Below are 13,914 nucleotides of genomic sequence, written 5' to 3'. Positions count from 1 at the left end.
AGTTTAAACCAACGCAGAGGTTTTGCCTTAACTTAGCTGTTCTTGAGTGGAGTTTAAGCAAATAGATGTGTGTGTAAAGCAGTGATGGCTGATGGTCTGAGGAGTCACAAACCAGATTTGATGGTCGGGACAGGTCTCTCACCTGACTCCTCGAGGCGTCCTGGGCTTTGGGAGGAGCAATGGGTGGATTTGGCAGTGTCCTTGGCTCGAGCAGCTCTTCCATCTGGGTTGCTCTGAGCCATGGGTCTGTGGTGCCCATAGCCATCCCACTGCTCCTTGTTGCTTTTCTAAGCTGCTTGAGTTGTCTTTGAAACTGGGATGTCGAAGATTTTGTGATGTTAGAGGCGATCAAGATGCTGGGGGGCAGTTGGGACCACAGCTGTGGGGGTCTCCCTTCCTGGAGACCACCTTGGAGACACAGGATAGAGCTGCTGCTGCACAGGAGGCACTCGGTGCCAGCACTCCAGAGCTGAGCTGAGCCCTATGTGGTGGCCACTGGTGTTTGGGTGATGGCCAGGCCAACCATGGACCTGAAACCCCAGAGCTTTGGGATCTCACACCAGGGACCTTATGCAAAGAGCCTCAGGATCCCTTGCAGAGCATGAAGCTGGGGAAGGGAAGGAATAAGGATGAATTTCTTTCCATCTCTCCAAGCATCTGGGAGGTGGGTGGGAGGTAAAAAAAGATGAGCCCTGAAGTTTTAATTCCTCGGAGATATTTAGGTATCTTGCTCTTGTTACTCAAGGGAGTGCAGAGCCTGAGCATCTCTGAGGATGTGCCGCAGGCTAGTACCCCAGCACTGCCAGCTAAGCTTGGACCTCTGATTCTTCACCCAATGTTCATGTTCAAAGAACTTAAACCACAATGACCCCACCACTTCCTCCAAACGGATTTGGTGTGATGAGGTGTCTTTGGGAAGGCCATTACTGTGAACCACAACTCAGGAGAGAACTCAAATTTACCAGAAGGTGCGGAGAGCTGAGGGCTGCAGTGTGACCTTGCCCCAGGACTTCTCTCCCTCCTGGCTGAGCCAACCAATGTGGAGGGCGAGAGGAATTTTGTTCTCATTTGAGAACAGTGTTAGCTCATCCTCTCAGCCCCAGTCTGCTTGCACACTGAGCAGTAACAACCAGAATAGTCCCAGTTCCACAGGATGAAAAGTAACGAGATTTTAAAACCATAACTAGAGCTCTTTAGTCTTCTGGCTCTCTGGTTTGGGATTGATATTCTTAGCTGTGTTTCTACCATCAGGAGAACTGTACTTCCCTCACAACCCCCTCCCCACCCCCCACAGCCCTCCCTGGGGAAAAGGGCTTTGAGAGGAAAAAGACCTGAGATCAAATCAATTAATTGCCTTTGCATTCTCCAATAAATGCAGCGCAGAGTGTGTACACCGAAATACAAATGAACTGAAGCAGCGGTGACAAAACCCTGCTGAAATGAAATGTTGCCCTGTGTAAGGCAGCCCTTGTCTGGGGGAGAAGGGGTGACTTGCAGGAGGCAGGCGTTAGTCACGTTATTTAATGTGCAGCTCGAGGATGCTCTGATCTGGTGGGGATGAGAGGGATCGAAGAATCATGCAGAGCACGGGATGAAAAACAGCCCTGCGGGAGGGGAAGGGATGCCTTTGCAAAACCAGGAAATGCAAGATGTGTTATATGAGTTCATCTCTTCCGAATTAAATCCAATGCTACCTAAAAGGCAGGGCTTGCTGCAGCGAGCCTGGAGCTGCCGGGCAGGGGTACCCCCCAGGTGCCCCATGGCTGATGATCCCATTGCCAGGCACAGTGCTTACATGTGGAACATGCCCAGGAAGATTTGCTGAGTGGGGAGGACTTTCCTGCAGTGCCTGAGGGTGCTCAGGGTGCCCCTGGGCCAGCCACTTGCCACAGGGTGGTCCCTGGATTAAAGTGGGACCCATAAATCAAGAGCTTGACCCGGAGCTGGGTGAAACTGGAGCAGTGTGTGGATGGATGCTTGTGTGCTGCTGGCCAGGGGCTTCGTGTTGGCTATGAGGAATGAGGGGGGAGCAGGCACCTGAGGAGAGGTCACACTTAACCGACAGCAGAGCTGGGGTCACTCATGCTGCCATTACCGTGGCAGGCTGCCCTTGGCACCTCCAAGGCGGGAGGGCCAGGAAGAGGCTTCTTGTGGGACTCAGACAGTGGTGCCCTGAGCTCCAGGACTCTGGTACTGGATCTGCTTTTGCAGCTAACTCACTGCAGAGGGACATGGGGTGTGGGGACCAGCAACTCTGCATGCTGCTGCCTACGCCAGTGGGTCCATCGTGACCAAGCACTGGGATAGGAGCTGCCTGTCCCCCAGCTCATGTCCTGGCTGGGCCCCTCCAGCTGCTGCCCCTCCAGCTGCTGTCCCACAGCCCTGGCTGTTCCTCCACACAGTCTGGAAGTGCCTGGGCTGCAGCAGGGTTGGGAGCTGCTCAGTGCTCAGCGATACGGTGGAGGTTTTAATCCAGCACCCACAGGGAATGCAGTGCCATGCTGCCCAGCCAAGTGTTTGAAGGACACACTTGTCCTGGCCAGCCCCACACCACCACTGATGCCTTGCCCGTGGCAGGCATGGCTTGTCCCCAGCGCTCCCGCTTCCCACCCTCTCCATCCAGGCTCTTACACGGGTCGATGTTACTGCTGTTGGCTGACTTATCAGACTTCCACTGAGCAGCCCTGGGGGGCTGTGCCTTCCCCCTCTGGGCACAGCAGGAGCATTTCCCACTGCCGGGGGTCTGCACTGCCGTGCTGCTGTACCCCGAGCTCCCTGCCTCTGGGGCTGGCAGCAGTGTTGGCTGCTGGAGGGGACTGAGGTGGCAGCTGGTTGTGCAGCCACAAATGCTCCCCAGGGAAGGGGAGGAAAGCGGAATGAGAGGACCATGTAATGTGACAAAGGATTATCTTGCAGGCTTTGCGGCTGGCGCTTGTCCAGCTGCTTCAAACCCTTGTTTCTGTGTCTCCTTGCTGGTGCCTGTTGGCTGGGTGCTGTCCCTGCGTGCTTGTGCATCTGGGGGTGGCCCAGGGTGTGTGCTTGGGTGGGGAGGTTGCGCTCGCTGGCAGCCCTGCACTGTGGGTACATCCCACATCTTCCTGAGCAGGACCCTGCTGGAGGAGGGGACGGGCAGCTCTGGTTCCTCAGTGCAGAAAAGGGTGAAGGGAGAATCTGGCTGGTGCTGGGGCAGGCAAGGGGATGCAGCACCAGCTCCCTGGCACTGCCCACCTGCCAGCCAGAAGGCTCCAGAGCACAAGATGCTGTAAGCAGAGCTGGCTGCTGCCACATCGGGCTCTGGGCAGGGAAGCGCAGCGATAAGCGAGGTTGGCTAACCAGGATTCACACTAATAGGGGGAGAAAATTACCCACCTCTACCACAGAGCCAGCTGAGCAGGGGATGAATAACCGCAGCAGCACGCTGCCTTTGCTGGTGCTCTCTCTCCCGGACAGCAGATGAATTAAACCCAAGGTGGTGTGACTCATACACGCAGCGCGGAGTCGCGTCGCAAGCATGGGCATCAGCTGGGGAAATTACTCGCAGGCAAGCTGGAATGTGCTGAAACCAGCAGCCCAGGGTGCTCCTGGCTGGCAGCTCTCCCCTTCCTCCTCTGAAGTGAGAGGAGCCCAACCACCAGCTAAAAGGACTGGTGGTTGTGGGGGGAGGCAGCACCCCCCTGACCTGCCCATTCATATGGCACAAGCTGCTCTGGGAGCCATGCACAGGCTCTCAGGCAGATACTGGCAAGGGGCATGGTGCCCCCCAGGAGGGGTGTCAGTGGGGGCTGTGGGTGCCTGGAGCAAGTGGCTGAGCTGGGGCAGTGTCTCGATGAGTCCTGCTCTGGCCAGTCCTTCCTGTCTGGTTTCTGCAGGGAAGGAGGCTCCAGAGGTTCAGGACTGACAAAACCAGGTGCCCTTATTGCTCGTGATGTTGTAATGCACCAGGCCCAGCTATAAAGGCTGGAGAGGAAACTTGGACTTGCAACTGCCATGGCTGGGTGCTGGGGGCTCAGGCTGTGCTGTGGGGTGTGAGTGTGAGCAGCCTGGCTGCTGGGGGAACGAGACCCTGGCCAGGGCTGAGGGGGCCACCCACTCCTTCCCCACAGCCCTTTCCAGCCACATCCCCCACTGAGACAGGGCTCCATCCCCAGGGAGAGTTTTGGGGGTCAAGGGGGCTTTTGGGGATTTAAGCCTCGTAGTGGTATTTGTTTGGAGGCTGGGAAGTTGTGTGTCAGGTGACTCAGCGGTCGCCATGGTGACGAGCATCGGTTAATGAACAGAGGGAGTAAAGGAGCCAAAATAAATGTCAGAGCATGAAATAGATGCAGTGGAGTTCCTGCTGCCCTCTCCTGCCTGCCCCCTCCTTGTGTGGGGTGGTCAGTGGTGCTGCCCTGCCTGTGCCTGGTCGGGCTGGGGCTTCCTTTGCCTTCAGGGGGGGCAGATTTTGTTTAAACACCTGCAAGGTGTAGGGCAAAGGGCCAGTGAGTGAGGAACATGATGAGCCCCGGCTGCGTCACCATGAAATGTGCAGCCCCCAGCCTTGCCAGGGCATCTCTGAGCTGTCCTTATCCCTTGGCACTGGGCATCTGGAGCCCCACTGCCTGCCTGACTGGCTGCCTGCAGGGACCCAATGCCCTGCCTCCTCCAGTGTTGGAGCAATCAGCAAGTATTAGTGATGCCGCCGTGATTTCCCACTCCTGCCGCTTGGCCGTGCCTGCCAGGGCTGCTCAGCCCTTCCCTCTGCTGTGGGCAGCGGGAGGGAGCTGGTGCTGCAGCAGTGACACTGAGCAAGGCTCTGCCCTGCCCTGAGAGTCTCTTCATTTTTTCTGTTTCAGTTTACTTCATCCCATTTCTGTTGGGAAGGAGGAGTCTGGGTGGGATAGGCAGGGCTTGGGGGTAGCAGGGATGTTACGTTGGGGATCCCAGTGGGGCAGAGCAGATGCAGCTCAGCATCCCTGTGGTCCTGGCTGCTGCAGGGGGATGGCTGGGTCGAAAGACAGACAAGTGTTTTACACCCCAGGTAAGCCCCATGCCCTGGCCTTGCCAGCACAGAGGGTGGGTGTCTGCATCCAAACAGGGCATCCCTGTGCTTGCAGGTATCTCCTGCTCCGAGGCTTGCTGTGTCCTTCACATCATGGATTTAAGGCTCCCGGGTGCCCTGGCTCACCCAGCCACTGCTCAGCACGGTGGGGGTGCTGGTCCTGGTTTTCGGTGGGGACTCAGCAGAACTGCAAAGTGGTTGAGCCAAAGGAAATGAGTACTCATTTGCATGCTGTGCTGATGGGCTGACTCAGTCTCTTAACTCGTTTCCCACATGGCATCAAGGGAAAGTTTCCTCTCGCTAATCAGATGATGAATGCTGGTCCTACAACCTACCTGGGAGGTGGCTGTGAGGGAGATGTTCCTGCACTGCCCAGGAGCCGGTGCCTCTGGAGAAGCTCTTGCAAAGTCCTGCGTGCTGCACGGCATCCCTTGCTGACACCAGCTTTGCAGCCAGTGACAGTCAGAGAGGGCAGATCTGTCCATCCAGAGCAGGTTGTGGCTTTGGGTCCCTGAGGCAGAACAAGGACAGGGCATTTACAGACCAGCTGGAAACACCAACCTCAGCACTGTCCCAGGACAGCCCTGTACGGGGTGAGACTGGAGACATGCAGGTGTGTGCTGGCTCTATGCATCCTTCTGGGTCCATCAGGGTGTTAGGGGTGTTTTGGGGTGCTGTGGTTTGGGGTGGTCTGCCTCTGGCTGCGTGTGTCTGATAGCTGGAGAGCAAAGGGACAAATGTGGGGTGCGGCTCTGGGGTGTGTGGGGCAGAGCCCTGCTGGCAGGTACAGGGGGAAGGTCAGAGAAGGTGGGTGGAAGCCCAAAAGCTGAGAGGAGGAGGAGGATGGGGGCTGTGCAGCTGCTGTCCTCGCCATGCCCAGTGCTTCCCCAGCCCCGTTCATGGCACCCGTTCTCAGCCTCCCCTTTGCCCGCAGTTCCCAAAGCAACGGGAGCAGGCGGTTCTCCCTCAGATGCCATGTCTCCCGCTTGGATGACAGCTTGCCACCTCCAGAGCTTCATCTCCAGGCTTTAATTGATGCCTGTCACGATGCTCAGCTCCCCCGAGCCCGTAGCCAGAGCGCAGACTGACAGTGTTCGGCTATGTGGGACACTGTGGGGTTGGTTTCTCTTGCCTGGAGCCCTGTCCCTTGGCCACATGTCCTTTCTGGTCCCATGGGAGAGGGGACAGAGCCAGCATGACCTGACCATGTTCTTCAGCACTGGTTTCATGAGGGGACTGTCCTCCTTCCAGGGAGAGGGATGGGGGATGGAATTCCTCCCACCTCGCCCTGCCCCTTGCCACTCCAGAGAAGTCACCATCTGTGCCTCAGTTTCCCTATTTGTAACATCAAGGACAGCATTTGTGAGCATTGCAGAGGAAGTATCGTGCCTACTCTTGCATTAGCCCTTTCTGCTTGCTTTGGAGAAGACGGCTCTGAATCCTGCAGACAGAGGTGGCTGCTGCTGCCCTGAGGAGCCATGTTCCCGTTCAGCACCGTGGCACGAGCAGAGCTCTGAGCTGTCCCCAGCAGACATGGAGCATTTTGGTGCGCTGCCACGAGCAGCAGGCTCGCAGCATCCACAGGAGGCAGCGGGGCTGCATCCATCACAACAAATCTATAAGTGCAACTGGGCATAGCCAGGGTTCTTTTATTATTTTTTAATGCATTTAATTTCTCTCTGCCTGTGTATTGGTAGCACATGGGCCAGGCTCTTGGGACTGGTGGATGGATGAGCAGAAGAGGCAAGAGCCTGTTCACAGCCAGTCCCTTCTTCAGGCTGTCCCATAAGCATCCCCCACCGTGGACATGGCTGTGCCGTCCCGCTCTCACCCCACATCCTGTGGCATGTAACTGAGTTCCCAGTACATCACCTGCTGGAGCCTGACTCGTCCTTGGCTTTTTCCTCTCATGGCACAATTGCACAGGAGAGAGCTGAGGCCAAGTGCACAGCGAGGAGAAAGCCAAAGTAAACAGGCAGGCGTTTAAAGGAGAACTGCATTTGGTTTGCTTCAGAGGCAGGAAGGAAACAAAACAGAAAGCCACAGAAAAAGAGCCTTTTTTTCCCAAATGCTAAGTGGGAGGCCAGCAGATGCCAGAGCATCTGCCTCCTTCCCCAGGCCTTCCAGGCAGCACTGCTGGTGCCCACCATGGTGGGGCTGATCTCACCCCCGCTCCCTGGGGACTCACAAGCAGGAGGGGAAAGGTGGCACGTGCGGAGCAGTTGGGGGTCCTGGTGGGACTGTGCCAAGCTCAGCTGCGATGCCCACCCAGGGTGCTGGGTGCTTATCCACGATGCTGAGTGGGTGCACACACGTGTGCGTGCTGAGGGGCCCTGTGAGAGCAGCCTGAAACGGGGTACAGACGGGTCGTCTTGGTGACTCTGTCTCCTCCAGCCTCTGCCCCCTCCGCCTGGGTCCTGGGCATGAGTCAGGGAAGTGGCAGGCAAGGGTCAGCAGGCTAGACACGTTCTGTAGTTGTTTAAATGAACTCCTCTGTGCCTCCAAAAACCCCACATCTCCGAAGCTGAGCTGTGGGCCAGATGTTACTTTTGCAAAGGCACTGGGGATCCTTGTGTGCACAGCAGCCTGTGCCCTGCATTCACCACAGTACATCAGAGCTGCCCTTCCACACGCCGAGGGGCCGGGGCAGAGAAGCCCAGCTGGGAGGACCAGGCTCTGAGCTGCGTGGTTCTGGGGCAAGGGCTTTGCTCAAGCAGCGGATCTGACCCCAGTGCTGTTGTCATCTCCCCAGTAGGAATCTGATGTGAAAGCCAACGATGCCGGTACCCCAGAGTGAGCCCTGCACTGCAGCTGTGGAGCAGTGTCCCTGGTGCACCCAGATAAGGTGTTGCTCACACGTGAAGGCTGGGAAAGTTTATTTACAGCTGCATCGATTCTCTGTCAAAACAGATGAAGAGTTTGCCTGGGCGGGTGGGTGTTGGGAGCCAGCGAGTGCCTGCCCTGCTTCGCTTCACTTCCCCTGGAGAAAAGGGGGGCTGTGCCGGCCTTGCTGCATCCATGGGTGAACTGGAGGAGTTGGGAAAGCTCAGCTGTAACTGGACACAGACAGTGCTGTGCTGAGCTCCTGGCAGGTCCTTGAACTGCTGCACAGCCGGGGTGAGGAATGGGAGCTGCACCTTGGAGAGGCTCTGCCCATGGCTGCAGGGGGAGCATGGCAGCTCCAGCATCTCCTCCCAGATTGGGCATCTCCTCCCAGCTCAGCCGTGATGTTAATGATGGGACTCTGAGCTATTAGAGGGAATCAGTAGTACTTGGGAGGATACAGGGAGCAAACCATGCCGGGGGCCAAGGGCAGTGTTTGGGGTTGCTGCCAGCCTCTGGCTGAGCAGTGGGGGCTGCTGCCGTGCCAGCGCTGTGCAGCACATCCAGCAGCGCTCCTGCCAGTGCTGGGGGATTTGAAGGTTTCCTGGCTTGTGTCTCCCCAGGAACCTTCCGAGGCGTGTGCAAGAAAATCGACCACTTCCCCGAGGATGCGGATTATGAGCAAGACACGGCCGAGTATCTGCTCCGTGAGTCTGCTTTCCTGTGTGCGTCCGGGCTGTGTGCGCTTCCCGGGGGTCCCCCTGCTGCCCTGGTACCCCCATTCCCATCCCCAACACCCAGCAGGTCCCTCCCATAGCTGGCAGGTGGCCGATGGGTCGCAGCCCCCCAGGCTCCCTGTGCATGGCAGCAGTGACCCTCCAGGTTTGCCTGTGCGTGGCCACGTCACGCCGCAGTAGCAGCATTAATGGTGCGTTTGTCTGGCACTTGCTGTCCCTGCACCCTGTCCCAGCAGCTGCTGGACAGCCTGAGCTTGTTGGAGTGTGAGGGCTGCAGGGACACAGACCCCGCTGATCCCTGGCACAGCACCACAGGGGTGCCGTGTTAGTGCCACTCTCTGTGTTCCCCAAGTCTCTGCGCCAGGCTGGGTTTGCTGGTGCTCACCAGGAAAGCACGATGAGCATCTGCCACACGGTCTGCCAGCTGCCCAGTGCAGGGAGCCAGTGAAAATGGAGCTGGGGGCTCTGCTGGGAAAAGCGGGGTCCTCCTGTGTGAGGGGCCAGCAGAGCCTGGGCAGCACTGTGGGGCTGTTATCTGGGGAGACTTGATGCTGGGGTGAGGGTGGCCCTGTGGAGAAGAAGCATCATCCCCTGAGTACCTCGCAGGCATGAGTGTGAGCAAGCACTGAGGTGCAGGGCAACGGAGGCTGGGCAGAAACAGCTCACACCCTGATGTGCAGAGCAACAGGGACATCAGCACATCAGCAAACACACGTTTGCTTTACGTCTGTGACAACCATAAAGCCTGCACGACAAAAGGTTTGCTTCAACAGCCAAGTGTTCAGACGAGTAAGAACACGAGGCAGCAGGGACACCTGCCAGCTTCGGAGCTGTTGGCACCTCTGGGGTGAGAGCTGGTAGGGCTGAGAGGGATTCTGGGGGTGAAGCGATGCCCCCAGCACCCACTACCCCTGTGCACAGCCCTGATGCCCTGCCTGGTGCTGCTCATCCAGGTGTTGCTCTGAGCTCCCCGTTTTCTGACTCTGCAGGGAGCCATCAGCTCTGCTCTCCCATCTTGGAGGGGCATGTGTTTAATGGAATTGGTTTGCAATTTTAGTAGATTAGCGTTTAAATTCTTCTCCCACCCCCTCCCACATTCAAAATAAAAAGTCTATTTTAAACCCCCCAGAATGGCATTTTAATGGGGCTTCTCTGTATTTCTGTGCTTTTAATAAAGGCCCTGAGAGAGGGATGAGAGCCCAAACCAAGGCACGGTGTATTTTCGGTGCAGCAGGTAGTGATTTGCTGCATTAATGACTCTCTACCATCATTTTGGAAGCTGAACTTCTGATAGGCCATGTAAAAGAGAACCTTCTCTGTGCAGCTCTCAGTCAGTGACTCCTGAACATGCAGAGACAGGTCCTGCAGAGCTAATCCCCCTTGGGGATGGAGCCCAGCGCTGGGGTCACAGCATCACACGTGGTGGGCTTGGGGTCTTGGGTTCTTGGTCCATTTTGACAGTGTTCCTCCCCGACGTCAGAAAAAAACCAAAACAACTTTTTGTTGAACTTCAGGTGCGTTAGTTTGTAAATTCTTGACTCTTGAAGCAGCCATGATAGTTTGGGGACCCAAGGGATGAGGTCCTGACACTTGCAGTTGGCAGTGCTGCTCCTTTCCAGCTGCCAGCTTGGTTAGGTCTCGGGGGGCTTCTGACATCATCCAGAGTGATGTCCATAGCCTAAACCCATGGGTGGTGTGTTTGGTAATGGTAAGGTAAATTGCTAGTGCTGACTGTGTGACAAGGCTGCAAGAAATAATTCCTTGAAATAGCCACAGAGGAAAAAAAAACATTCAGGGTTTAAACTGGTTTTGTGACAGGAGGCCTGAATCACAGGGTTTGCAGGGCTGGTGCTGGGCTGCAGAGACACCTTGGAGCAGAGCAGCCTGGGGACGAGCTGAGGATGCACAGGGGGAGCTGATGCTGGGCCTGCCCCTATCCCTCATGGCAGCAACTGAGCATTGTGTAGCAACAGTTCTTTCTGGGCACTGGCATCGGCACGGGAGATGCCAGCAGCACCCACAGCAGGAGCAATGCCAGGGGTTGACCCTGCCCCACTCCCTGTCCCACAGGCGCAGTGAGAGCATCCAGCATCTTCCCCATCCTCAGCGTGGGTCTGCTGTTCTTCGGGGGCCTGTGCGTGGCAGCCAGCGAGTTCTACAAGAGCAAACACAACGTCATCCTCAGCGCCGGCATCTTCTTTGTCTCTGCAGGTAGGAGCTGCCTGGCAGGGTTGGGAGCAGGGTGGCTCTCCCAGTGTGCTGGAAGTGTGGGAGGATATGGGGGAGATGGAGATGGTTTGTGTGTCCTCCCGGGCTGTTGGTGTGGTGGGATGTTGGGGTTCATGAGCTGTCCTGTCCTGGTGGAAAAATCCTCATGGGAGGGGAAAAAAACAGCAGAGCTTTTTGGCAAGTGGTCGTGACACTGGGCAGCACTTTAAGTGTCTGCCCTGCTGTGCCCTGACCAGTCCCCAGGAGGGGCTGCCAGAGCATGGCCATCTCGCTCCCAGCACCCAGCCCCAGGGCAGTTTTGGGGGGGACTCTGCCCTCCATCACCACCAAGCAGTGGGTCACAGGGCCAGGCAAGGGCTGGTGCTGTGCTGGCAGCCCCAAGGACCAGGCAGCAGGCAGAGAGGCTGCTGCAGTCCTACAAGGAAAATCGCTCTCTCTTGAGAGGCTGTTCCTTCTGGATTACTCATTTCTCTGTGCACTGTTCCCCAACGCTTCCACTGATTATCGTATGACAATGTCTTTGTCTCAAGGAACTGCTCTATTTTGTGTTTTTCTTCTCCCCACAAAGAGACAAATTACTCTCCCTCCTTCGGCTGGCAGGAGCTGCTGATGCAGATGAGAAAACAACAGAAAGAACATAATCGATTCATTAAGTAAATCCAGGAATACATCAGCCACTCCCAGCCCTGCAGCACAGCCCTGCCACGGTGCTGGTGGTGCAAAAACTGCCCTGGTCCCAGATAAAGCCTCTGGGCTCCACCAGAAATTAAAAGATACGGAGCCATTCCTGCTTCCCTGTGCTCCCAGGGCTGTGGCAAGCCAGGGTTTGTGCCAGAGGGATCCATCCTCTCTGTGTCCCACGGGGTGGCTTCTCTCTGGCCACAGCCCCGGCACCAGCTGGGTTCCTGCAGTCCCTTGCTTAGTGAGCAGCTCTGCAAGGCAAAACCACCCCCTGAAATGTCCCTTTTTCTAAACAAAATATTGGTTGTTCCTCCTGCTCTTTAGATGTACATGAGTATGTGTGTGTATCTGGCTATAGATGTGTAGCAGGGATAGCAGCAGAGGTCTGTGAGGTTTTCTGGACTCAGTATGCTGGCAGGTGGGTTGGTGCCCCATGGGAACGCAGCCACGGTCCCCAGCACCCTCCCTGCCTGCCAGGCACCCCTCAGGTCACAGTGAGCAGGAAAAGGGCCGGGCCCCTTCAGCCCATTTCCCTTTGCTGCCAGGAGGAGATTTGGGGTGCTGCTGTCCCCCATCCCTCTCCTGCCACTCAGGCGAGTGTCTCTCCCTCTTGTTTTTCCCTGAAGGTCTCAGCAACATCATCGGGATTATAGTCTACATCTCAGCCAATGCAGGGGACCCAGGGCAGAGCGACTCCAAGAAGAGCTACTCCTACGGCTGGTCCTTCTACTTCGGAGCGCTGTCCTTCATCATCGCTGAGATGGTGGGGGTGATCGCCGTGCACATGTACATCGAGAAGCACCGCCAGATCCGTGCCAAGTCCCACTCAGAGCTGCTGAAGAAGTCGGCCTTCACCCGCCTCCCTCCCTACAGGTACCGCTTCCGTCGGCGGTCCAGCTCCCGCTCCACCGAGCCCCGGTCCCGGGACATGTCACCCGTCAGCAAGGGGTTCAGCACTATCCCCTCCACCGACATCTCCATGTTCACCCTCTCCAGGGATCCCTCCAAGGTCACCATGGGGACGCTGCTTAACTCGGAGCGGGACCACGGTTTTTTACAGGTCCATAACTCCATCCCCAAAGAGTTCAAGGAGTCTTTGCACAACAACCCGGCCAACAGACGAACCACGCCGGTTTGAGGCGGGCAGGGGCATTTTGTCAGGCTGCATGACATCATCCTCGTGACGGTGTAACCTGTGAAATCCTGTTTTTAAGGACAAACCCAGATGGCTCCCCGGGCCCCTTCCCACGGGGCTGGTTTTTCGGTCCTGAATTGCCACTGGCCAGGCCAGGCCGCTGTGCCCACAGTGGGACCCGGACCCCCACCCCCTCTTCCCTCCCTGGCGAGGTGCAGACAGGGGCTGTACTGTCACCCTGGCCGCGGTGCCCCTGCAGACTGAGTGGGGCTTCCATCACCACCTGGGACAGTGGCTTCCCGAGGTCTCCATCGTTAATGTTGCTCATAACCGCAGTGTTACCGTAGCTGTATGTCCCATGGAAATGCTGGCGATAGCCCTGTCTGTGAGAATCCTTAATCTGGTAGCTACATTTAAGCGAAACTGCCTGGGAGTCTGGAGTTTGAAGCACTGGGTTGGTGCTGTAGTGAGTGCTCGTGTTACGAACCCTCTTTCCCTGTCGCGACGGACGGAGCGCTCGGGCTGGGTTTCTCTATGGCGTTTCGTGCATGCATTAAATAGCTTGGAATTCAATTTTGTCATGTCGGGTTGGAAGAAACATCTTTTTTGCAATTTTCTGTGGTCTTGAAAGGGCTTCTTTCTTTCCTTTTTTTTCTTCCTTTGGTGCATTCAGGCCATGAAAAAGGACTCAGGAGCAGAATCCCTCCAATGACTGGTAGCAATTAGCCAGCATTTAATTAACCCCTAATGTTGCAAGAAAATGAATTAATTCCCTGAAATTAATACACACACAGTCACAAATTACTGTCTGGGCACAACCAAGGAGGCAACGCTTGACCTGGTGGTACTGAAGGAGAAGCTGGGTTGATGGCTGGGCCGCCGGCCGCAGGCTGCGTGCGGATGGTGTATGATTCTATAATGGCTGGGAGATCGATGAGAAAAATAACAATAAAATTGTCCAGTTTGGCAAGCAAGTTACTTGGCTGAATAGGTCACACTGACCTTGCTGCAGGCAGCTGGGAAACCGCGCGCTGTGTCCCACGGGTGTTTCATGGCAGCCTCAACCTCTCCCGTGGCTGTATTGGGGGGGTTTGGGGTCAGGGTACTGGGGCTGCAAAGGGTCTGGGGGGGCATCCCCCCCTCACAGTCCCTGCTTTGCTCTCCTGTCCTGTGCAGTGCTGCCCTGGTGTGTGTGGCGGGGTGGCTGGTGGGGTGTGGGGTGCGCGGGCACTGCAGGGTGGGGGCGAGGTGTGTGCGCACATGCAGCCCCC

At 56.7% G+C, this 13,914-nt stretch overlaps 1 protein-coding gene across 1 annotated transcript in view; it reads left to right on the top strand.

Moving 5' to 3' along the window:
- CACNG3 (calcium voltage-gated channel auxiliary subunit gamma 3) overlaps positions 1 to 12,646 on the top strand; it is a gene marked incomplete at both ends in the record, with an annotated part of 31,984 nt that extends 19,338 nt beyond the window's left edge. Inside the window, 3 exons of the mRNA XM_084271310.1 lie at positions 8,485 to 8,568; positions 10,669 to 10,809; positions 12,135 to 12,646. Coding sequence (XP_084127436.1) covers positions 8,485 to 8,568; positions 10,669 to 10,809; positions 12,135 to 12,646 — 737 coding nt within the window. The remainder of the gene's footprint in view (positions 1 to 8,484; positions 8,569 to 10,668; positions 10,810 to 12,134) is intronic.
- Between the last annotated feature and the right edge of the window lie 1,268 nt (positions 12,647 to 13,914).

Source organism: Gallinula chloropus, assembly GCF_964237585.1.
Source record: "Gallinula chloropus genome assembly, chromosome: 15".
NCBI classification, from domain to species: domain Eukaryota; kingdom Metazoa; phylum Chordata; class Aves; order Gruiformes; family Rallidae; genus Gallinula; species Gallinula chloropus.
Note: the sequence above shows the minus strand (reverse complement) of the source record. Positions and strands in the feature narration are given on the sequence as shown.